This window comes from Lissotriton vulgaris, chromosome 2_1 (genome assembly GCF_964263255.1).
Source record: "Lissotriton vulgaris chromosome 2_1, aLisVul1.2, whole genome shotgun sequence".
Lineage (NCBI taxonomy): Eukaryota > Metazoa > Chordata > Amphibia > Caudata > Salamandridae > Lissotriton > Lissotriton vulgaris.
In genome coordinates, this window is record NC_141687.1 from 1460099254 (window position 1) to 1460125915 (window position 26662).

A 26662-nucleotide genomic window follows, 5' to 3' on the forward strand; every position below is an offset into this window, starting at 1 on the left:
GACACAGAACTCTTGAATAAAGACATTGTGCAGGAGAGCAAGCACCACCAATTAACCATAGTAAGTGGTGGGATTTTGTTGATTATGGACGTTACACCTACAAGAATAAATATATAAAAATGCTTAGATATAGCTTGAACATTTGGTTAAGTTTTAAGTCACAAATTCAAAAAGAACAATTGATGGACAGAATGCTGAACAATGTCATACATTCACCCCAGTACAGAGATCTGGGCCTAAGTCCATCGTTTTTTTGCTCACCATGCCATTCCAGTTTGGACCCAGCCATATGCAAATCAGACTTACCCTGAACCCAATGGGAACAGTCCAGCATGAACTGTGAGGCCAGGTCCTCCCTGGACCAGAAACAAGCATCCTAGGACCAGTTTCGGGGTTTTACCCCTCATCAGCCAGGACAGCTTGACTCCAGTCACATGGAGAGTACGGGGCCCATGTCTGGGCATGCAAAAAGAACAATTGATGTACAGAATGCTGAACAGTGTCATACATTCACCCCAATACAAAGATGTGGAACTAAATCCATTGTTCTTTTTCTCACCATGCCATTCCAGTTTAGACCCAGCCATATGCAAATCAGTCTTGACCCTGCACCCAATGAGAACAGTCCAGCACGAACTGCAAGGCCAGGTACTTCCTGGACTCAAAACAAGCATCCAGGGACCCGTTTCGGGGTTTTACCCCTCATCAGCCAGGATAGCTTGACTCCAGTGGCATGGAGAACTCAGGACCCAAGTCTGGGCATACCCGTGCCACTCGGGGTGGCAACTGGAAAAAGAACAATTGATGGCCAGAATACAGAACAATGTAATACATTCACCCCCGTACAGAGATCTGGGCCTAAATCCATTGTTTTGTTGCTCATCTTGCCATTCCAGTTTGGACCCAGCCATATGCAAATCAGTCTTGACTCTGAACCCAATGGGAACAGTCCAGCCCAAACTGCCAGGCCAGGTCCTCCCTGGACTGGAAACAAGCATCCTAGGCCCGGTTTTGGGGTTCCACTCCTCATCAGCCAGGATAGCTTGACTCCAATGGCAAGGAGAGCACGGGACCCACGTCTGGGCATACCCATCCCACTCGGGGTGACAAATGCAAAAAAAACAATGATGGACAGAAAGTAGAACAAGTCATACATTCATCCCAGTACAGAGATCGGGCCTAAATCCATATTTTTTTTGCTCACCATGCCATTCCAGTTTGGACCCAGCCATTTGCAAATAGCCTTGACCCAAAACCCAATGAACAGTCACGCCCGAACTGGCAGGTCCCCCCTGGACTGGAAACAAGCATCCTAGGACCGGTTTCATGGTTTTACCCCTCATCAGCCAGGATAGCTTGACTCCAGTGGACTGGAGAGCATGGGACCCACGTCTGGGCATACCCGTCCCACTCGGAGTGACAAATGCAAAAAGAACAGTTGATGTACAGAATGCAAACCAATGTCATACATTCACCCCAGTACAGAGATCTGGGCCTAAAATCATAGTTTTTTGCTCGCCATGCCATTCAAGTTTTGACCCAGCCATATGCAAATCAGTCTTGACCCTGAACCCAATGGCTCGAACTGCCAGGCCAGGTCCTCCTGGACTGGAAAGAAGCATCCTAGGACCGGTTTCGGGGTTTCATCCTTCATCAGTCTTTGCATTGTCCAGCATTCCTTCCATCAATTGTTTCTTTTGTATATGTTGCCCTAAGTGGGAAGGGTATGCCCAGACATTGATCCCGTGCTCAATACACCACTGGATTCAAGCTAGCCTGGCTGATGAAGGGTGATGCCCTGAAACCGGTCACAGGATGCCTGTTTCGGGTCCAGGCAGGACCTGGCTTGGCAGTTCGGGCTGGACTGTTCCCAAAAGGAACAGGGTCAAGACTGATTTGCATATGGCTGGGCCCAAACTGGGGTGGTGTGGTGAGTAAAAGAATGATGGATTTAACCCAGGTCCTTGTGACAGGGGGTGAAAGTTTGAATTGTCCAGCATTCTGTACAACAATTGTTTCTTTTGCATATGTTTCCTTAAGTGGGAAGGGTATGCCCAGGCGTGGGTCCGGTGCTCAATACATCACTGGATTCAAGTTAGCCTGGATGATGAACGGTGATGCCCTGACGCTGGTCCCAGGATGGATGTTTCCGGTCCAGGGAGGACTGGCTTGGCAGTTAAGGCTGGGCTGTTCCCACAAAGAACAGGGTCAAGACTGGGGGTGGATGTTTGCATTGTCCAGCATTCCGTCCATCAAATTCTTTCTTTTGCATAAATTGTAAGTCACAACATTTTTAAAAAAAACTAGACAAATGCCACTGTAGCTTGAACTTTTGGTTAAGTTTTAAGTCACCATTTTAAAAGATAAAATGCCACTGTAGTGTTGATATACAAAACACTTCATATTAATTCATCTAGCATCTAACGCACATAAGAACCATGTGAGGGCAGTGAAATTTTTTTTTTCTTATTTTCCAAATACAGATAATATTAAAATTGGTTCTCTGTATACTGGAACAACAGAGTTCAGCTTATGTTGGTAATATCATAAAGGACATTGTTCCACAACCAGATTAGGACATATTAAACGGTCCAATGGGTGAGTGAGGAGACAGATTAAAACAAGCATGGAATCTATGCGAATGGGAGTGTATTAGGCTTAACACAAGCTAGAATTATGTGGGAAAGAATGTGAAGGTTTAGCCAACCTGGAATGAGATAAATGGCACCTATGAATATGATTGTTTTTAGGTTGGATGGTTGGTAATGAAAATTGCTACAAAGAAAGCGGTTCATATTTTAACTTGATTTTATGAGGTCAGGTTGAGAATCACTCCTGTGAATGATTGACGTGTGGGTGGGGACTCAAGATGACACAATGAGTTATCCAATATTTGTTAGTTTTGGTGCCATATGCTATAGCTTTAACTTGGGGATGGCAAGAAACATTTAAATACTTGAGTAGAAAAAATAATATTTTATTAATTGATTTCTGGACAATAAATAATGTTATAATTAGTCATATTTATGTGTTTGCGTATAAGTTACACAGACAACGGTTGTAAAGAGGGACATACATTTTGGTCTTAAAAAAGGTGGTTGCAATATGTATAATACAACCGAAACGCATCAACACACTGTACAGACTTAATTCTTTGAATAAGTTTGCACTAATCAGATGCCTATGTTTACCGAATATATGGATTAGTTTTACGGATTACATATAAATTAACTACTTTTTATGTTTTGTCTCTCATTCTATCTCTCTTTTCCTTTTTACTTCCTATGTAAAAGGGAAAAAAACGATTTCATATTTGCCCTCCAGGGATTGGATTTTATAGAGTATTTTATTGTAAAGTTATAAAAAGTAGGCTATCTTTGTAACTAGACTTCATGGGCCTATTGACCCCTGTGTAACAATCAAACCATATTGGGCTAATCTTATGTTCATGTAATGGTTTATGTATAAATTGTTTTTTTGAATTATGGTGGAATAACATTTCAGGCTATTTTTAATAAATTGTGTATATTTTTTTCCTGTTTGAGTGTTTGTGGCACTACAACTATTGAATCGGGATGAGGAGGGTGAATATATGAAGTATGAATGAATGTCGTATGGATTAAAAAAGGAGATACTAGTGAGTTAAATACCAAAGGGAATATTCATTTTTCATTTAAGTTTCAGTCCTGTCCCTTTGGCACAAAGGGCCTCTCTCATAACATTTTAAAAGAAGTATTTCAATGCACAATTTGGGGGGTTCTGGCTGGCCTCACTGGAGTCTTTAATGTCAGTGATGACATTCTGGTCCATGCTCTGACCCTGGTGGAACATCTCAACCGTCTGCGAGCCACTTTTTAAAGACTTAATGATATGGCCTCACGCTCCACAAAGAGAAATGCGCTTTTCTTCAAAAAAAGATAGCATTGTTTGGATACCATTTCTCAGGGGAGGGGGTCATGCCTGATCCCGCAAAAGTTCATGACATCCATTCGGCACAACTGGAGTGTGCAGTTTTTTAGGAATGGTTACACACTGCAAGCATTTTATACGGAACCTGCTGCCCTGCCTCGAAACTTGGGGTGCACCCCAGGAAGAAACTTTTCAGGAAACCAAACATGCACTGCCAGCCGACACAACATTGGTTGATTTTGATCTCAGCAGTAATTAGAGTTGTCAGTCAATGCCAGCCCCACTGGTTTAGGGGCTGTTTTATCAGGGAGACAATCTAATGGTGAATGGGCCCCAGTGGCATACGCCTGTCATGCCCTCACTGAGTCAGAGCAGCACTAATCTGATATTGAAAAAGAGGCCATTGCAGTGTATTGAGGCTGCCACCATTTTCATATCTACTTGTATAGCCACCCATTCACTGTTCATACAGACCATAATCCACTAGTCCAACTTGGCACTGGATCCTCATCTAAACCACCTCCTAGAATTGAGTAATGGATTCTTCAATTTCAAATAAACCATTTCTCTGTTATATATCGCCCGGATCACAAAATCCCGCTGATTATCTATCAAGGCATGCAAGACTGCCACTGGGGAGAGAAGTCAGATGCTGACGAAGTCAAGGAATTATTTTGACTGGTGGAAGAAAGGTCCAGGCCACTGTCCATCTCCCTTGCTCACATTATTAAAGCAACTTATACTGATGAATGGCTTCAGTTGGCCATCTCCGCAGTAACTTCTGGAAATTGAGGCATCCTTACTCACAAAGCCTCCCATCGTACTGAGGAAGTGAGGATGACTCTGACTTCCCTCCACAATGTTCATCTGGAGCTACCTGTCTCTCCGGAAGAGTGTTTACTGAAGGGGTTCCTGATTGTTAATAAAAAAAAACATGCTGAAACGGGTGGTAGAACTCGCTCACACAGCTCACCAGGGGATCGTCAAACCAATTCAAGACTGCAATGCAAGGTATGGTTCCCGAACGTGGATGCTTTAGTGGAGTGTACCATCCGACAATGCCTGTTGTGTCAAGCTGCTGGACCAGTGGACTTATCAGCACCCATTATCACGGAAACAATTCCACATATTCCTTGGTGACCACATATTCCTTGGTGACATGACCCCAGGACACCCACCACGCCGCACGGCTCTCCGGCTGTAGCGCGTCTATGCCCCGGCGCCCCTGGTGCCCCTCGCTGCTGCTCGATCTCTCTCTCCCCGCTGTTGCCCTCACTCTGTAAAGTCGTGATTGTATTTTTGTTTTTTTCTCTTTACTTCCTGCTAATTGATTGTGTGCCTCGCTGAATTGTACCCCTGATGTGCCCCCCCCCGCTTCCCACCGCTGCTCCTTCGCGGCCCTGCCCCCTTTTTTCTTCTGTTTCCCCATTGGCCGCCCCGCTCCCGCCTCCAGCTACTCCTCCCTCCCACTTCGCCTCATATGGAGCCCGCGCATACGCGCAGCGTTCACATACAGCGAGCGTGCTGATTGTGCGCCGAAGGCGCGCCAAAGGCAAGTCCCTCTGCGCCCGTCCGCGCCTGGACCACGCCCAGCGCCAGGACCCCTGGTCCTCAATGCCAGCACACCCAAACTTACGACGGCGCCACAATCCACGTACTCAACGCCGTCCGGAACCCCGCCTGCTACCGAGCCACCCCAAAACACACCCACAGACCCTTCACCTGCAAAGCCTGCTAATTCACCTGCCTCCGGACCTGCACCGCACCCGCCAAGCCTAGCACCAGCAACAACCACCTCAAGTGCATCCTGCTCAACACCCGCTCCGTCCACAGGCACGCCGTCGAACTCTGGAACCTCCTCGACACAACATCACCAGACGTCGCCTTCCTCACAGAAACCTGGATGAACACCTCCTCAGCCCCCTAAATCGCCATAGCCATCCCGGATGGCTACAAGATCACCCGGAGGGACTGCGTCAACCAAACCGGAGGAGGCATCGCCATCGTCCACAGAAACACCATCCGCATCACAACCAACTCCGATGACACCCTCACCGCCGCCGAGCACCTGCACTTCCAGATACACACCGACCCCAAGACCACCCTCAGAGGCACCCTCATCTACAGACCCCCGGGACCACGGACACAATTCAGCGAAGCCATCGCAGACTTCGTCAGCCCGCACGCCCTCACCCCCACAGACTACATCCTCCTAGGGGACCTCAACTTCCACCTGGAGAACAACAAGGACTGCAACACCGCCGCCCTGCTGGACAACCTCGCCAACCTCGGACTCAAGCAACTGGTAAACACCCCCACCCACTACACCGGCCACACGCTTGACCCCATCTTCTCCTCCAGCAAGCACATCTCCTTCAGCCACTCCACCGGACTACACTGGACAGATCACAGCTGCGTCCACTTCTACTTCAGGAGAACCACGACCCACCACCACCCGCAAAAGGTTCCCCGCAGAAGCTGGAGCAAGATCACCGCCGACCAGCTCACCACCACCCTCAGCCAGAACCCGCCCACCAACACGACGGACCCCAATGAAGCAGCCCACAACCTCACACAATGGCTCACCAACTGCGCCGACGAACTCGCACCACTGAAGAATCCTCCCAGCAGACCTGGCAGCAGGAAAGCCTCGTGGAACGACCTCGAAAACTCCAAGAAAACCTGCTGCACCCTCGAGAAAGCCTGGCGCCACGACCAGACAGCAGAACACATGACAGCCCTTAAGAACGCCACCCGCAAACACCACCAGCTGATCCGCACCACCAAGAAGACGACATTCAAAGAACGACTGGACAACAACACCCACAATAGCAAGGAACTCTTCAGCATCGTTAAAGAGCTCTCCAACCCCAGCGCCTGCAACAACGACATTACACCCTCGCAAGACCTCTGCGACTCACTCGCCACATTCTTTCACCGCAAGATCGCTGACATACACAACAGCTTCGGCACACAGACCACGCACCCAACCACCGAACCAGCGCCCCCACCACCACCCTCTGCACCTGGACCCCTGTCAGCACCGAAGACACCACCCACTGATGAACACCATCCACTCCAGCTCCCCTACCGACCCCTGCCCACACCACATCTTCAACAAAGCCGACTCCATCATCGCACCCCAACCTTCGCATCCGCCACCTTCCTGGAGAGCTGGAAACATGCAGAGCTGAGCGCCCTACTGAAGAAACCCACGGACCTCAAGAACTTCCACCTCATCTCACTCCTCCCCTTTCCAGCCAAATTCATCGAGAAGACCGTCAACAGACAACTCCCCGCCTTCCTCGAGACCAACGGATTCCTCAACCCCTCACAGTCCGGTTTCCGAGCAAACCACAGCACCGAGACCGCCCTCATCGCAGCCACTGATGTCATCAGGTCCCTGATCGACAACGGGGAAACTGCTGCCCTCATACTCCTGGATCTCTCAGCAGCCTTCGACACCGTATGCCACTGCACCCTGATACAGCGCCTCAGCAACACCGGAATCCAAGGAGCGGCACTGGAGTGGATCATCTCGTTCCTCGCCGGAAGAACCCAGAGAGTACGCCTCCCCCCGTTCAGATCCGCAGCCACCGAAGTCATCTGCGGCGTTCTGCAAGGATCATCACTCAGCCCCACCCTCTTCAACGTCTACATGAGCCCTCTCGCAGCCATCGCTCGCCAACACAACCTCAACATCGTCTCCTACGCCGACGACACCCAGTTGATCCTCTCCCTCACCAATGACCCCGCCACCGCCAAAGCCGACCTCCAGGAAGGAATGAAAGACGTCGCAGAATGGATGAAGATCAGCCGTCTGAAACTGAACTCAGACAAGACGGAAGCCCTCATCCTCGGACCATCTCCCTCTGCATGGGACGACTCCTGGTGGCCCCCTCCCCTGGGCACCGCACCCAAGCCAACGGACCACGCACGCAACCTGGGCTTCATCCTGGACTCCTCCCTCACGATGACCAAGCAAGTCAACGCCGTCTCATCATCTTCTTTCAACACCCTGCGCGTGCTCCGGAAGATCTTCAGATGGATCCCCACCGAAACCAGGAAGACGGTCACCCAGGCCCTCGTCACCAGCCGTCTGGACTACGGGAACACCCTCTACGCTGGAACAACAGCAAAACTCCAGAAAAGACTCCAGCGCATTCAGAACGCCTCAGCACGACTCATCCTGGACATCCCTCGCCACAGCCACATCTCTGCCCACCTGAAAGTCCTGCACTGGCTCTCCGTCAGCAAGAGGATAACGTTCAGACTCCTCACCCATGCACACAAGGCTCTCCACGACAAGGGCCCGAAGTACCTCAACAGCCGCCTCACATTCTGCACTCCCACCCGCCAGCTCCAATCCGCCAGCCTCGCCCTCGCCTCCGTCCCACGAATTCGCAAATCCACCGTCGGAGGAAGATCCTTCTCCTACCTGGCAGCCAAGACATGGAACTCCCTCCCCACTCACCTACGGCTGACCCTGGACCATCTCTCCTTCAGGAAACAACTCAAGACCTGGTTGTTCGAGCAGTAGCAACCCCCCCAGCGCCTTCAGACCCTTACGGGTGAGTAGCGCGCTATACAAATTGTTGTTGTTGTTGTTGTTGGCACAGAGCTAGTGCTGATTTCCGAAGTCTACCCAATTACAGTCACATGCTGGTTGTCACAGATGATTTTTCAAATTACCCTGAAGTTGAGGTCATTGAGTCAAACAACAGCCAGCAATACCATCCACTGTTTGGAAAAAGTCATGGCCACTCATGGGTTGTTGAGTGAGATTCAAACAGACAATGGTCCCTCATTATCCTTTCAGGAGTTCACACAGTATTTACAATCATGTGACATCCGTCACGGACAAATTACACCACTTTGGCCTCAAGCCAACGGAGAGGTTGAAATATTTATGCAGCCTCTTAACAAGACTCTTAGAATTGCCCTGGCAAATGGACAGAATATGGAATGTGTCCTGTACACTTCTGAGGTAACACCTGCTCATGCCGCATGCCACAACCAAGGTGAGTGCCAGTGACCTGTGCTTGAATCAGGACTTGAATGATACCATTCCCCATATAGAGAAACCCTCAGTTGTATGCAACCAAGTGGATGTATTACAGTGTCAGTACCAGGTACAGAATGTTCATGTTTCTCAAGCACAACGTGTCAAGTGGAGAGTCATTGATGTTGGTGAAATGGTGCTAGTTAGGAACTAGCATCCCGGAGCAAGTTTTTGCTGCCTTTTGAGGTGCCCCATTGAAAGTGACCTCCGTGAAAGAAACTATGATAACTGCTCAAAAGCAAGGTGAGAATGTCACGCAAAATGTGCCTTTCTTTAAGCCCTTTTGGTGACTGGCTGCCACTGTTGCCGATCCACCACCATCAAACAATCACAGTGTGCAAAACCTGAGGAGGATTACCCAGGAGCCAGATGTCCAAGGAGCCAAGTCTCTTTGCCCATGCTAACACCCTCTCCAGAGGATGATGAACTACCCGTGTCAGCAACCACGTCCATGTCCAGTGACAGGTCAAGAGAGGACAGTACAAGTCTGCACTATGATCCTGAGGTATGTCAACCCCTAGAATGGTCTGGAGCTGGTGGTGAGACTCCCAGGTAGCAACAGGACTGAGAAGTACCAACTCAGGCCCCTCTCAATGAGGTCCTCCCATCTGGCGGACTTTGTGGTAATAAATTGATCTAATGTGCCAATACTAGGAGAAGTATTTGTTCGTCTCTCTCGATCTCTCTCTCTCTCTCTTGTTTCACCCATTTCACCAAGTTGTTAATTGTTGAAATGCCATCTAGTCATTTTCTCATTGTGTATTTGTATTAAGTACGACACAACAGTTTCTCTTTTTTACTTTTTAAGTCTGGGTTAAGGAGAAATGCAATTTTTGGGGTCGATTCCTCTATTATTTATGACCGGTATAGGCGTGTTTGTTTTTCTGGGTCCGTGAACATGCATCAGGTGATCTGACCTGTTACTTTAAGTGGGAGATAACAATTAAGGATGGAACCTGGTCACGAGGTTCCTCAGCCAGCACCTGACTGCAGAGCGTGTATGCCTCATTATTTGCTCCATGGTATTGCCTACACTGAGAGGCCCTTTTGCCGATAGCACTGGCGCCCACACAGACTCAACAAATAGACAATGAGTGGGTTTTACCCATCCATCTGCCTGCTCCCGCTCCCAGCACCGTACCTGCTGTTTCCACCGGTGAACCACAGAGCATATGCGGCTTTGTTGCTGCTGTAGTGTAGCCTGTTTCCTGCTGAGGTGAGGAGCACCATTGGGAACTGAATGCAGGATGCGGCCATAAAAAAATCAAATATTGCACACTGAAATCTTTCGAATTCCTAGACACAGGATGCAACTACTTCATTTGTTCTCACAACTTTACATGTGTGTCATTGAATTGGATGAGTTTTGGAAACCCGTTGTTTCAGTCAATTTATGAAGGGAACCACAGTCAGACAGACTCTGAATGAAATCTTTAGCGTCAATGTCTAATTAAAAAACTTTGAAGTAAAACCCCTAATGTGACTAGATGACTCAAATATTACATTTTATCTTTAAAACATAAAATATTTCCCTTTACTCCACAACATACTAGAGCACCCACCAATCCTTCATAACACCCAGAGTGAATTTGCCCACTCTAATGCCTCCATGATCTGTGTATCAACAGCCACATTCAAACAGCACCAGCCAGAGCGTACCAAATGCGAATTGTCCTAAGACCTTTAACTCATAGAGATACTTCTTCCTTTTACTCATAGAGATACCCTTTTATTAGCCCTATTTTGCACTAGATAGTCGCCCAGATACCATTGACTCTGCCACAGCGAGCAGCTCTGTTAGTCAAAACCAGTTCTGTGGACCCTAATGCCTCTTTCCAAGTTGCATCCTAAACTGAACTCCTCAGATTTAGAAGACTGCTTAAAACCACATATTCAGGCAACAATACGGCTAGCCTTCCCATGCTACCTCGTTCTTTGCCTTGACCAGGCTATCTATGTTAGTTAGATGTCTAAAACCAACTGATATCAGTCTGCCGATCTCATCCCTCTAATTATGGTTTCTTTTCAAGGCTTTACGTAATTTCACTTGTATTTGGTTCATGTTGCTAACCATCACATCTGTTGACTCTCTACCACACCATTGTATCTCACCATACAGTGCTCAGAGGCTACCTAGTGATGGGCTGCAGCATTTTACAAAAATCTCCGATAAATTATGAACTGGTTTGGACCAATGGAGAAGCTGAAACAATTTTGTGAACACTTAAACACCAAAGATATGGCCATCAGGTTCACATACCAGTATAGCATGACTAACATTGTACTTTTAGATGTTGAGTTGTTCATACAAGATACCCAGATAGAAAGTAGACTGTACCGGAAATAATCTTCATGTAATTCGATACTACATGCAACAAGTGTACACCCTAGACATCAGATTCGGGCCATTCCTTTTGGTGAACTAACTAGTGCAGGAAGAAATTGTAGTAATGATGCAGACTTCAAAATATGTATAAAGAATATGAAGTCATGCTTTTCTGCTAGGGGTTTTGATAAACAGACGATGAAAACAATTGAGCAAAAGGTCCTCAAAATCGAGAGACAGGATACTTTGAGAGACGAAGCACAAAAACCTCATACGACAAACAGGATACAGCTAATAACTGATTATAATGGATCATCCAGGGTGTTTATGAAAAGCATGCATAAGCAATGGGACATCTTGCGTGCAGACAAAACACTAGAAGAATTCCCCTTGGGGAGACCAGAGATCAGTTCTAGACAGGCCAGGACATTGAAATCAAAATTGAGCCCTAGCTATCCTCGACACAAGAAACCAGCACACTGGATGAAAAAATAAACATTGAGGGGGCATATTATCAAGGGGGTTTATCTCCGCTTTTTTGGCTTTAAAAGCCAAGAAAGCGGAGATAAAATTATCTCCCTATTACCTAGCTGTCTCTAACACCAGTTAGAGACAGCTAGTAGGAGATAGCGACCATCTTGGGCCCCACTTTGCATGTCAGTGATATTTATCACTAATGACATGCAAAGTGGGCGTGCCAAGATGTTAGCGACTGAAAACAGTCACTAACATCGCTATCTCCTATTACCAACTTTTGGAGATATTCGCACTAAGCGCTAATATCTCCAAAAGCGAACACCTGCCCTGAGCATTTGTTAGCTATGTTATCCAATGGGAGGTGGATAACATGGCTAAGAGCATTAGCTCGGTAAAGCATGAATATCGCTGACTTTTCAGCGATATTCATGCATTGCGGCGATTTTTGTCGCATTTGCGATAAACCTTGGTAATACCAAGGTTTATTTGCGGTAAAAATCGCCGCAGCCCAGTGGTAAATTTTTGGCTCTAACCAAGCAATAGCGATAATTATCGCTATTGCTTGGTAATATGCCCCGAGGTTTTTTAAATGTGGACACTGCGGGAGGTGCAGATGGGCTCATAACAAGAAAAAGAACTTCAATGGAGCAGACAGGAGGATGTATGATGTACGACTTAACCTCATGCGCGCTGCTCTTATTCTGCTCGTATGCTGAGTTTTAGTAAATCGCACTTTACATGACGAGCTGGGCTCGTCATCAGTGTGCGAGGAGGCTACACCATGACGAGCCCAGCTCGTCATGAGTGTGGAAGGGGTTAATATCAATTGCAACACCAAATATGTAGTATACATCATTGAAAGCAAATACAAACGCATTTATGTTGGTGGTACAATCAGAGCACTCAGAGAATCAGTAAACACTTCAGAGCCCTCAAACAAGAGGACATAAGATACCCGATGGCAATTCATGCAGCAGAATGTCAACAAAAACGGTTCTTGTTTTACAGTATAGACCAGATGGACCTAGATCCCTGAAGGGGGAATAGGGAACCCAATCGAAGACGTAAGGAGGCAATCTGGTTCATTGTCCTAAAAGTCGGAGAGCTAGGCCTTAACACTGATCAAAAATTACAATATGTTCTAGGTGATTAAGGCACACATGTATCAATGGACTTTTTATCATTAATCCACAATGACCAATTGGACGGTCAATGATAGACGAATGCGTAGATGCACTCTTTTGCAAACATGGAGGAATGTAACTGGAATGCATTTGAACTTGTGACCTAATGCCTGCATTAAAAACATCAAACATATTTAGACAAATAAAATCGCCGCTTATAGAAGTGGGGGTGATGTGTTTTGAATAATAATACTCATGACAAATTGAAGTTTGTTTAGAGAGACTTGGTGCCTTCTGGCACGAAGAAGTTGACCAGATAGAGGTTATGACATACCTTAAGAAGTTATTTGAATTCTCTAAATGCAGCCTGTGAGAAATTGGTTAATTCACTTGTGGAGTTGAGTTCTCTAAAATACTAATGCACCCACGAGAGATAAAGGTTTTGTACAAGAACGAACAGAAAATACTGACATGGAGAGTATGGAATGACCGATGTTATTAACAACAATTACAATATGAGCTTGGGCTTTCTGATTAGTATGTTATTTGGAAGCAGTTTTAGAGCTGTTCTGTTAAGACCGCGCTGATGGTGACCAGCCCTTCCAACATGGCGACAGGCCGGGGCCAATATACTGTACGGAGCATATGCGCTATAGCAGTTCTGGCCAGTATTTGCAGACAAATACTGGAGGGGTCATAGGTAATGGTTCCGCTTCAGTGAATATGAAGTGGTCAATACATGCCGGATGAAAGCTTGAAGAGTAATCGATTTTAGGCAGGTAATTCTTTTTGAAAGTAGAGATTTGTCATAAATTACTAATGGATATAATAATAATGGAGAGTGACGGGTGGTTTTTAGGTCTTGCCTGGCGTTGCAGCGCGAAAGCGCTGTCGCTAGCGAGACTTATTGTCAGCGTCATGCCTCTCAAGGGAGACAGACAGGGGCGCGCGCAGTGATTGGGGTCTGTGGACGCGCACGTACAGCCACGCGCACATCGCCTGTCCCGCTTTCGCAGGCAAGCCAGCATACAGTTTCACTTTCGCATTCAGCCACTACAGTGTAACATTCGGGCCATCGACGCGCACAGCCACGCACACATCGTTTGTCCCGCTTTCGCAGGCAAGCCGGCATACACTTTCACTTTCACGTTCAGCCACTACAGTGTAACTTTCGGGCCATCGACTAACCCGGTCTGGGGGGGATGGAGCACTCCAGCTCTTCAACAGTTCTGGCTGCACAATGTGGGGCTCTCTTCATAGGCATGGGAGCCCCGCACTGCTATGTCCTGCTCTTCACCCGGGTCCCGGGACTTCAGCCCCCGCACTTCCTCTTTGGCGCCGGGGCACGCAAAAGTTGCAGGTCAGCGCATGCGGGGGCAGCCCTCGCCATCCCAAGTCTCCTCCCCAGGCCGGATGTCAAGCTGCTTTCTGTTTTGCTTGTTAACTTCAGAGGCCGTATCATCGGCTAGCCTCTAGGGGGCACTGCGGCCTTTAAGGATTGCAGTGTAATATGTAACCCTGGGCTGCTCGAGACAGGACCTGGCCATTGTAGTGAGGCGGCTCCGACTCGAAAGATGACAGGAGCTGTCTCTGCCAGGAATAGGTGCATCAGCCCAAGGGCTGTCAAACGCCCCAGGGAGGAGTAAAACATGCACAGAACCGGTGTTCCTGATCGTGACTCTCATTCTTCCTGTAGGCGGGTCCACTATAATTGTTCACTTGTAATTTTCTGTTCCTACTGTGAAGCGCTCTGACGTCGTCGGGTGAAGTCTGCGCTGTATAAAAACGCATAAATAAATAAATAAATGATGACAAGATGTCCAGGTGCATGCATCCCTCCTCTCATGGCTCTGCTGTTCGGGCTCACTCTCCCCGATGTCAGTCTCTCCGCGTCTCCTCCTCTTGCCCCTGGACGCCATCATCAGCTCGCTGGCGCAGAACAGGGCATTTCTGAAGAAGGCTTCGCCGGGTCCCAACTGAGCTCACAGCAGATAGACCAGGTAGAGGTTAAGCTCATGAACCTAGTGGAGCAAAACGTGTCTAATTGCCATTTGCACTGAAATCTGCATGTGTTGACAAGTTACAATAAACATTTGCATCTATCTTTTCAAATATCGGCGCCAATTAAGCAACCTGCAAACTAAGTAATCCGAGAATGTTCGTTCTTCCTTATGCTGGTTATCCAGCCTTTACTATTTATTTTTACCTCCTGTGCGCACCTATGTAATACGGCACTTATGTAAAATAGCGGCCCAGAAAAATCAGTACCACCCAGGCAGCGCATGTAATTCGGGCCCATAAAATCAAAGAAAGCGTTTATGCAGTGAGACAAAAAAGTCTACGTTTGAGTTCTGGTTTTTTTTTTAGCCGCTTGTGTCCTGTTGCTGTAATTTGTTATCATGGCTCTGGCTCGTCCGCCCCGTGGGTACGTTGTGACTTGCAGTAGAGAAGTGCTCTGCACACTGATAAAAGGGGTCGCGAGGGATGCAAATCCCAAAGCGGGGTCGCTTGGGTGCTAACAGTGTAAGGCAGCTACTGTCCAGCCGTAAGAGAGGAGGGCATCTAAAAAGGAGAAAGGCTGGCCAGTACCCTCGGAGGGAATTCATAAACAAGCATTTGCAATGTAATAGGTCCCGCATTTGCAAAAGTTTAACCTATTGGCATTGTAAATGACAATGCCTTTTATTTACATTTTAAAAACCAACACATAAATAAAAGACATTGCCATTTACAATGCCAATGGCCCAAACTCTAACAACTGTGAGACCTATTGCATTGCAAATGCTTGTTACTTACAGGGTGTGAAGGACTCATAGAATTATTCTGGAGAGGAAATTGACCAGGTTTTTGGAGTGACGGATCAAGAGGCACGGGATACCTTTTTCCACAGGATACCGTGAGATGAATAGATAATGCCATTTAACTGACCACATAGTCAAAACAAACATTTGCAATGCAATAGGTCTCACATTTACACAAGTTTGAGCTATTGGCATTGCAAATAACAATGCCTTTTATTTTTGTTTTTGTTTTAAAACATAAATAAAAGGCATTGTCATTTACAATGCTAATAGCTTAAACTTGTGTAAATGCAAGACCTATTGCATTGCAAATACTTGTTAAATAAACGTTTTCACTTTCGAGCAACTCAAAAGCAAAATAAACACCAGGCGGACAAGAAAACACAGCTTGACATCTTACCTCTGTCTGTGGATGCTCAGCAAATGTGACGGGGTAAGATTTAAAGGCCTTTTATTACAGAAAACTAGTTTGTGCAAGAATACTGATGTGAGCTAGAAACCACAAAGCCAATAGCAAACCATGGGCGGAAATGAATCACTAGGTCAACTTCACCAAGATGTCTTTTGCATACCCAGCCAGTCAGCTGTGCTGTCTGATAAACGGCGACCTTTATGTGAAACAAAATCCTATATAGAAAACACGCCAATGATCTAATAAAAATCAAAAGACAATGCAGACATTCAAAAGCCCACGAGTAACATTAGTCACCGCCACAAGAAAATTGCTACATTAAAAAAGTAATCAGTTACTTTTTGTTTGTGAGCTAGGAAAGTAATTAAAATAAAACTGAACCCTGGGCAAAAGCATTAAAGGCCAACATTTTGTAGATGCCGGTGTCTTTTACACTGCATCATCTTTGAAAGGGCTCAAAGTGAGATGTGAGAGCCTTGTAGTGTAAACTCTGCAGCAACTATGACGGTATTGTCCAGAAACAACTTTGACTTTAAAATATGCAAGTTCAGACCAGCAGTGCGCAGCAACTTTAACTCCAAACAGTCAATAGATTTCACGCTAACAAAATACTAAAAAATGTCAATAGGAAAGCTGAACGCTAATAGTTTCTGAACCCATTACAGATTAGGGTAGTTTGCACTGACTCATGTGTATTTCAGATGGGCCCCGGGGTTGATAGATGTCTGTGTCCTTTTCCCATTCAACAGACATGTAATGGGTGTGAACAGGGCCGGACTGGGAACCACAACCGGCCCTGGCAAAGTGCTCGGCCGCCCCCCCCCCCCTCATCACTCGGGGGATTGGAGGTGCTGCCGAGCTCTTTGCCTGGGCCTGTTTTCGTCCGATTTTGGTACCAGGCCGATTTTGCAGCTATGCTGCAAAAACAGCACCCAGGGGCCCAAAACTGGCCCCCACCCGTGCGGCGCATTGGGGGATTGCCCGGTGCCCACTATGGCCAGTCCGGACCTGTGTGTGAAAACAGATCCAATATCAGGCGCTAACTAAATAGAGGAACACCATAGCACTAACAAGCATTTGCAAATTCAATAGGTTCAATTGCATTGCAAATGCTTGAGTTTAAAACTGAGAGAGGCGCTGCTTCAAGGACACTGTGCTTGTTTTTTTTTTTTTACTTTAACACTGAGCGTGATGTCCTTGAAGCGGGCGCTGCGTTTAGTGTTAAAGGTAAAATATATATAAAGGAACGGAGCGCAGTGTCTTTCAAGCAGTGCCACCCTCAGTTTCAAAGTAAGAAAAAAAAAAGAACAGAGCGTGGTGTCCCTGAAGTGGACGCTGCGCGCGTGCACACAAGCGGCGTAATACGCTAAAACCCAGACATGCCACTGTTCAGACAAACACACATGTACGATTAAACAGTGCTAAATGTACAGACGGGAATGTAGGATACTGCTAAACTAACCCTGGGCTCCACTGAGAAGCATGTACCTGTTCACAGCGCGCTTCAACGCGCTATATAAATTCACAATAATGTAGAAGCCAAGCTGCCAATTTTCGTGCCCCACACGGTCACCTCGGTACTCACACCACATTTAAGTGTTTTTAAAATGTGACACATGTGAAGCAAACCCTTAAATCATGGATTCGCTGATAATGGAAACCTATGCAGCTAAATATAATGGTGACAAGATGTTCTTTAGACTGTTACATATAGCATAAGCACCAAACTATTCACATGCACACTGCACGGCAGAGCAGCGCTAATGCAGAAGTCAGGGGGAGCTGTGAAACATATCACCATTCTTCCCTCAATAAAAAATCAATATGTGGCCGCACACTGTCAACAAAGAATGAAAACTGACCTATGCTAATCACTCAAACAAAGCGTGCGCGCACTTTCCAATAAATGCCAGAATCAATTTGTTTTGTTTGTGCCAATGAAGTCGCAGGTTGATTTTAAGTAAAAACAAGTGCACACGCCTCGCGCTGACGGGGAGAGGAGGTGGCAGCAGCGGGAGGGGATAGAGGAGGGGGCCTGTGCCTGTTTATCTTGTGGAAGCGATCTTTGAAACCATATGTTAATTACAAACAGATGGTTCAAAGCTCGCTCCCGCAAGTGAATCGCCAAACGTGCACGCGTTGCCATTGAAAGCATTGCAACGCGTGCACAATTTTGGGGCCAAAACTGAATCCATTACTAAAGGTCTTTTTCCTATACAGTGCATGCGTGCTGCGTAGGTGAGACCTAAACACTGAGACTGGCTTCATATCACATGCTATGTAATATACTGTAATAAGAATACACAGAAACAGGAAACAGAGGTGTTACACTTTGGACTGCCGGGACTGAAGTAGAACAAGTTTTAAGATAGGAGGCAATCTGTAGATTGTAATTGTGACCTGCCTTTTTTGCATAGTATATCAAATGGTATATCTAGTTCATTTAATATTGAATCACAGGATTGATTTGACAAACGTTCCAAGAGAAGACAGGTGTGTGCTGCAGTCAATAGGCTGCACTTTTAATGTTACATGTGACATTGATATTACACAGTGTGTTGACGGCTGGCTAATCCTGCCAGAGAGAGCTAATTTTATTCTTCCAGAATCGCACCACGTCCCACGAGTTGAGATCTTGATATTACTGAATAAAATTATTACACGTTTACATGATGGATTTTTTACGATATACATAGCAAAGTCCAAAAAGAATGTTTAACATTTGAGCATGGGTTTCTACCTGTTAAATACCCACTGTTGTCAAATTTATAATTATGAGACACGATGACACGGGTGTTCTTGTCACTGTGTGTGGTCTGCACACTGTCACTATTTTTGGTGGTGTTTATTGTATCATTTAGCCCTGAAGAAGTTGTGGGGAACTCCCTATATGAAGAAACACGTGTTGGTTGGGCAAAATAAGAAAAGAAAAGAAAAGAAATAACTAGAAGACTTATTATTGTGCATGCACTGTTCACATAATGTGTGGTATTATCTAGCGGGTGCTCGAGGTAAATTTATATAATGTTACAGTGTCCCTTTGGGATCTAATTTAAGATGGCAGGGGGATTCCTCCTTCCATTTGAGCACTGCGACAGGCAATAAGGCTCCTCCTAATATCACGTGAACTGTGAGAGCTATAGCTCACCATATTGGTATTCACCCAATTTGATTAGCCGCTCCTGGATGTTGTGCTCCCCATCACCAATCACCCAATTAGGTGCCCACTCCCTTTGTGCCCTAAATTGCCTCCACCAACAAAGGCCTCCTTTAGGACAGTCCAGGTGCCAGTGGGGGCTGGTAGGGAACGATGGGGGGGGGGGGGGTGGGGGGGGGCAGGGAGTGGTAAAAATAAAAATAACAGAAAAATAAACTTACCTGCTAATTGCGCTGGTCACCAGCCGTGCCCTCTTCGCCACATAGGAGCCTGGGACGCAGGAACCAGGAAGCAAGCACACAGGCTTCCGCCCATCACAACCCTGCAATGCAGCATTGTGACTGGTCTGAGTTCTGTAGTTCGGCACTCACATGGGGAATGGAAGCCTGGGCATGTGCTTCAATCAGGCTGTAATGCAGCCTGGGTGAAAACGTGCAAAGTACAATCAGTCATTGCACACTTAAGGTGCAACCCTCACTCCTCCTTCCTGTGAAACAGGGATCCCAGCCCCGCACAGCCACTTCAACTGCAGTCTCAATACATAAAATAAGATGATAATATCAAAGCGTTATTCTCATTTTTTGTTTGTATTAAGCTTGCAGTTGAAGCAGTGGGGTGATGCTCCTCCGCCTTAGTGGGAGAGCCGCTGCTTCCAGGTACCCATCCCTCGTGTGCCAAATGGCATTTTCTACCCATCACCCACTCTAGGTGCCATCAAGTGGTTCCTTTCCACTACATGTGCACTCTGAATACCCTGATCACAAGTTTTTTCTGTAAGTGCTCTCATGTTTCTATTCCATTTCAGCAAGACACTAAGTGGGTCATTACAATGTTGGGCAGAAAGCCTCTCCCGACATAGACTTAGAATTGGGACCGATTGACTTGCGGTTGGCAATTCCGACTGCCGGATTACGATGCGACCAAACGGTGTCTGGTCGGATTCCCATTGTTTCCCATGAGAGCTCATGTTATGCCTGACATCCATCCATAACACAAGCTCTTACGGGGAAATAGGGTGTGCGTGGAAAACCCTGCACCCTGTCACAGGCACCCCATGGTGCCTAACACACAGTGCAGGATTTTACAGGGGGGGTCCCTCAGGTACCCTTTGGCCATCAACATTAGGCTGCAGGGACCTAGGGGGCCCTGCCAGGGGCCCCCAATGTCACTGTACAACAGCCAATCAATCAACATAAGTTTTATTCGAGATCACAAAGTGAGTCATAAAAAGCTACAAAATACATGGCTACAATGATTTAAGAATGAACAAAAATACAAATTAAAAACAATTATACAAAATTCATCCTTATTTAAAAATTGAAGACTTAAAATATTAAACGGTCCAACATGGTATCACAATGATATAATTACAATTTACAGCTTTTTCCTAGGATTTATGACACTCAACAAAAAACGCGACATTACAAAAGCATGTAAAAATGTCTGGAAGCGTTTGCAAGTATGTATACGCCGGTCGACAGTATCTGAAGCCCAGTTGTAATAACAAGGGTTTTATAAATTTCTGTCCAAACATGAGAAGTGTTTACAAAAGAATACGGTGTAAACAGCCTCTCTGTGTAGGACAGGCTGATGCAGAAAGGCCATTGTAAATCGACATCATAATCCCGAGGGCGAAAACGTTGTCCATTGGGTTGTACCATGCGGTTCCGACTGACACGAATACTCCGTGAGTCGGTCGGAACTGATTAGAAATGACGTGCTGTTTACGTTCCGACCGTGAACATCATATACAGATAGTCGGAATGTAGGTTAGAAGGGCTCCGACATGGTTGAGGAGATTCCAACTGTCGGGAGGAGGCATTCCGCCCAACATTGTATTGAGCTCCTAAATAGTAAATAAAAAATATAACAAATAACTTTTTCATGTCACAGTTGAGCAATATTGACCAAAATATAGATTAGAAAAGCAAATTCACAAACTGAAAAAAATGTTATATTGAAAAAAGGGCAGTTGTACTGTAATAAGTCTAACAGGAAAACTAGAAAGTGGATAGAGCTTTGGAAGCCTTAGGTCTGATTGACAGGTCCTTGCTGAAGTTGATTTAGCTAATGACTTTTAGATTCAATCTTACCTCTGGCAACCGAACCATCTTTCACCACTCCAAGAAATGCTGGTGGTGCTGGAGCTTACATTAGGATCAATCAAGGACATTTATAGAGGGCACTACTTACCCGTAGGGTCTCAAGGCGCTGGGGGGAGGGGGGTGCCGTTACTGCTCGAACAGCCAGGTCTTCAGCTTCTTCCTGAAGGAGAGGTGGTCTTGGGTCAGGCGCAGGTCGGTCGGGAGGGAGTTCCAGGTCTTGGCGGCCAGGTAGGAGAAGGACCTTCCTCCTGTTGTCGCTCTTCGGATGCGGGGGACGGCGGCGAGGGCGTGGTTGGCTGAACGGAGGTGGCGTTTGGGAGCGTAGAAGTTGATTCAGTTGTTGAGGTAGCTCGGGCCTTGGTCGTGTAGGGCTTTGTGTGCGTGGGTGAGGAGGCGGAAGGTGATTCTTTTGTTGACGGGGAGCCAATGCAGGTCTCTGAGATGTCCGGAGATGTGGCTGGTTCGTGGGATGTCGAGGATGAGTCTGGCTGAGGCGTTCTGGATCCGCTGGAGTCTCTTCTGGAGCTTGGCGGTGGTACAGGCGTAGAGGGCGTTGCCGTAGTCCATTCGACTGGTGACGAGGGCCTGGGTGACGGTCTTCCTGGTCTCGGTGGGGATCCACCAGAAGATCTTCCGTAGCATGCGTAGGATGTTGAAGCACGCAGAGGACACGGTGTTGACTTGCCTGGTCATGGAGAGGGAGGAGTCCAGGATGAAGCCCAGGTTACGTGCGTGGTCTGTCGGCTTGGGTGCGGTGCCCAGGGCGGGAGGCCACCAGGAGTCATCCCAGGCGGAGGGCGAAGAGCCTAGGATGAGGACCTCCGTCTTGTCTGAGTTCAGTTTCAGGCGGCTGGTCGTCATCCACTCGGCTACCTCTTTCATCCCTTCGTGCAGATTGGCTCTGGCGGCGGCGGGGTCGTTGGTCAGGGAGAGGACCAGCTGGGTGTCGTCGGCGTAGGAGATTATGTTGAGGTTGTGTTGGCGTGCGATGGCTGCGAGGGGCTCATGTAGACGTTGAAGAGGGTGGGGCTCAGCGAGGATCCTTGAGGGACGCCGCAGATGACTTCGGTGGCCTCTGACTTGTACGGTGGTAGGCGGACTCTCTGTGTTCTTCCGTTGAGGAAGGAGATGATCCACTCCAGAGCCTTCTCCTGGATTCCGACGCTGCTGAGGCGCTGTACTAGGGTGCGGTGGCAAACAGTGTCGAATGCCGCGGAGAGGTCCAGGAGGATGAGGGCCGCTGTTTCTCCGTTGTCCATAAGGGCTCGGATGTCATCGGTGGCGGCGATGAGGGCGGTCTCGGTGCTGTGGTTGGCTCGGAAGCCAGACTGTGAGGGGTCGAGGGATCCATTCGTCTCCAGGAAGGCGGCCAGCTGCTTGTTGACGGTCTTCTCGATGACTTTGGCTGGAAACGGGAGGAGCGAGATGGGGCAGTAATTCTTGAGTTCGGTGGGGTCCGCTGTGGGTTTCTTGAGTAGAGCGCTGAGTTCGGCGTGCTTCCAGCTCTCAGGGAAGGTGGCTGTGTCGAAGGATGTGTTGATGATGTCTCGCAGGTGGGGTGCGATGACAACGTCGGCCTTGTTGAAGACGTGGTGGGGGCAGGGGTCGGTCGGAGATCCTGAGTGGATGGAGTTCATCATGCGGACGGTGTCTTCGGTGGTGATTGGATTCCAGGCACGGAGGGTGGTGGTGGGGGGTGGTGGTTCGGTCGTGGTGTGCGTTGGTTGGTTGTTGAAGCTGTTGTGTATGTCCGCGATCTTGTTGTGGAAGTATGAGGCGAGGGAGTTGCAGAGGTCTTGCGATGGGGTGATGTCGTTGTTTCCTGCGCTGGGGTTGGAAAGCTCTTTCACGATGTTGAAGAGTTCCTTGCAGTTGTGTGCGTTGTTGTCCAGCCGGTCCTTGAATGCAGTTTTCTTGGCGGCGCGGATCAGCTGGTGGTGCTTCCGGGTGGCAAGCTTGAAGGTGGTCCTGTTGTCCGGTGTTGGTTCCCTTCTCCAGACTTTCTCAAGGGCTCGGCAGTTCTTCTTGGAGCTCTTGAGTTCGTCGGTGAACCATGGGGCTTTCTTGCTGCCGGGTCTGCTGGGCGGGGTCCTCAGCGGGGCGAGCTCGTCCGCGCAGTTGCTGATCCACTTCGTGAGGTTGTCGGCGGCCTGGCTGGGGTTCGCTGAGCTGGCAGGAGGGTGCTGGCTCAAGGAGGTGGCGAGCTGGTTGGCTGTGATCTTGTTCCAGCTTCTGCGGGCAACCTGTTGCTGGTGGTGGTGGGTCGTCGTTCTTTTGAAGGTGAAGTGGACACAGCTGTGGTCCGTCCATTGAAGCTCTGTGGCGTGGCTGAAGGCGATGTCTGTGCTGGATGAGAAGACTGCGTCGAGTGTGTGTCCGGCGAGGTGGGTGGGGGTGGACACCAGCTGCTTGAGTCCAAGATTGGCGAGGTTGTCGAGCAGGGTGCTGGTGTTGCGGTCGTTGTTGTTCTCCAGGTGGAAGTTGAGGTCCCCCGGGAGGATGTAGTCAGCGGAGGGGAGGGCATGCGGGCTGACGAAGTCGGCGATGTCCTCGCTGAATTGGGTGCGTGGTCCCGGAGGTCAGTAGATCAGGGTGCCTCTGAGGGTGGTCTTCGGGTCGGTGTGGATCTGGAAGTGCAGGTGTTCGGCGGTGGTGAGGGTGTTGTCGGTGCTGGTCGTGATGCGGAGGGTGTTCCTGTGGATGATGGCGATGCCTCCTCCCATCTGGTTGGAGGTGCGATCCCTCCGGGTGATCTTGTAGCCCTCTGGGATGGCGATGGCGATGTCGGGCGCTGAAGAGGCGTTCATCCAGGTCTCTGTGAGGAAGGCAACGTCAGGGGCTGTGGTGTCGAGGAGGTTCCAGAGTTCGATGGCGTGTCTGTGGACGGAGCGGGTGTTGAGCAGGATGCACTTGAGGTGGGTGCTGCTGGTGTTCGACTTGGCGGGTGCTGGTGCGAGGCAGGTCCGGATGCAGGCGAACTTGCAGGCGTGGCAGCTGAAGGGTCCGTGGGTGCGTCGTGGTGTGGCTTGGTGGCATCCTGGGAGTCGACCGGCGTTGAGAGCGCTGAGGTTGGCGGCGGTGTACGTCAGGCGGGTCGGCCGGGGTCTTCGAGGGCCAGGGGTCTTGGCACTGGGCGCGGTCCAGGCGCGGACGGGCGCAGACGGGCTTACCTTTGGCGCGCCTTCGGCGCACAAACGGCGCGCCCGCTGTGCGTGACCGCTGCGCGTTCGCACGGTCGCCATATATGGCCAAGTGCGCGGGGGGCGGAGCAGCTGGGAGGCGGGAGCGGGGAGGGTACACAAAGAAAAGGGGCGGGGCTAGCGGTGAAGGCGGGAAGCGGGGAGGGTTGAGACGGGGATGAGAAAAACGAAGGCGAAAGCAGGCACAAATGGGGAAGGAAAGAAAACAAATCAACAGCAAATAGCACACAGCTCAATACAAAACAAACAGATCACTATGGCAACAGCAGGCAGGGACGAGACGGGGACGAGAAAAACGAAGGCGAAAGCAGGCAAAAATGGGGAAGGAAAGAAAACAAATCAACAGCAAATAGCAAACAGCTCAATACAAAACAAACAGATCACTATGGCAACAGCAGGCAGGGACACAGGCCGGGAAGCTGGCAGAGACCACGCCGCTCGATGTCAGGGGGCGTGGTCACGCGGCGGAGCCGGGGCAGTGAGGCAGAAGGCGGGGAGCACACGCAGCAGCTGGTGGCCGTGCGGCGCGGGGGTGTCCTAGAACTAGGTCACACTCACCTGCGTCGCACGGTCGCCATATATGGCCAAGTGTGCGGGGGGGGCGGAGCAGCTGGGAGGCGGGAGCGGGGAGGGTACACAAAGAAAAGGGGCGGGGTTAGCGGTGAAGGCGGGAAGCGGGGAGGGTTGAGACGGGGATGAGAAAAACGAAGGCGAAAGCAGGCACAAATGGGGAAGGAAAGAAAACAAATCAACAGCAAATAGCACACAGCTCAATACAAAACAAACAGATCACTATGGCAACAGCAGGCAGGGACGAGACGGGGACGAGAAAAACGAAGGCGAAAGCAGGCACAAATGGGGAAGGAAAGAAAACAAATCAACAGCAAATAGCAAACAGATCAATACAAAACAAACAGATCACTATGGCAACAGCAGGCAGGGACACAGGCCGGGAAGCTGGCAGAGACCACGCCGCTCCATGTCAGGGGGCGTGGTCACGCGGCGGAGCCGGGGCAGTGAGGCAGAAGGCGGGGAGCACACGCAGCAGCTGGTGGCCGTGTGGCGCGGGGGTGTCCTAGAACTAGGATGACTCCTCTACCACCATGTCTAGTCGAGTTAAGCCAGTAAAAGACCACCATGAATGGTGTGGGAGACTATTTATACTTTAATTTTAGTGTTCTTTACCTGCTGGGAGCCACTCTCAAACTTACTTGATAGATTAGCCATGTGGGCTCTAGCAAGTTTTCCCCACTTTCAGGGTACATCCCCCGTCAGTACATTTTATCTAAATTAAACCACCCACTTTGGCCATGGGCAGATTATCTCTTGTTTTTTTGCTAACCAAAGTAAATCCTACGAGGTTTCAAAGACCTCCATCAACAGGTATGAAAACTCAAAACGTGATGGAATTTTCAAGTGTGACATACTGACCAAGGAATTATTCACGTATGAAGCTCTATTCATTTCTCCCTCCCAAGCAAACTGTGAGACTCACTGTGACCATTCAAAAAACAAAGGCCCAAAGATTAGATATTTCTTGAGATACTGAGTAAAAGCTCGTTTTTGACCCACATGATGTGCACATTTTCTCATCAAAATCTAAAAATATGAAAATTGCATATGGTTGTGTATTGGAGAGTTCGTGAGTAGAAAAGGTGTTCAAGCTGTTCTTGGTAACCCATCCTAGAGACACAATCCTTAAGCAGACTAAAATAAAATTCGATAGAACGCTTTAACAGGCTGAATTGAAGTTGTAAATAAAAGAGATTATGTGGTAGTGTGGGCAGCAATTGGGCTTGTGCTAGATGGACCTTGGGATTTTACTGGATTCATAATTCTAGACTGGGACATTTTCTCCTATTGCCTTCCTTGAAAGACACACCACAATGGATACAATAGTCATGAACATGAAACTTCACATCATTACCAATTCGAGAGACAAAAGAAATCCCACCTGACACAACAGGGGAAGAGTTGAGAGTTGCCATGGAGATGTTCCCCTGCTGCAGTGTTGAGGCTGGCACCACAATTCCCTGTGGGTTGCTTGACACTGAAGTTATAGAGTTCGGAGAATGCTGTAGGAGATCCT

At 48.3% G+C, this 26662-nt stretch overlaps 1 protein-coding gene across 1 annotated transcript in view; it reads right to left on the bottom strand.

The window, feature by feature from the left end:
• The window catches only part of PKNOX2 (PBX/knotted 1 homeobox 2), a 1229177-nt gene that overhangs the window by 461451 nt on the left and 741064 nt on the right, over positions 1–26662 (bottom strand). The window contains exon 6 of the mRNA XM_086957319.1: positions 26528–26660. Within this exon, the coding sequence (XP_086813445.1) occupies positions 26528–26660 (133 nt within the window). The remainder of the gene's footprint in view (positions 1–26527; positions 26661–26662) is intronic.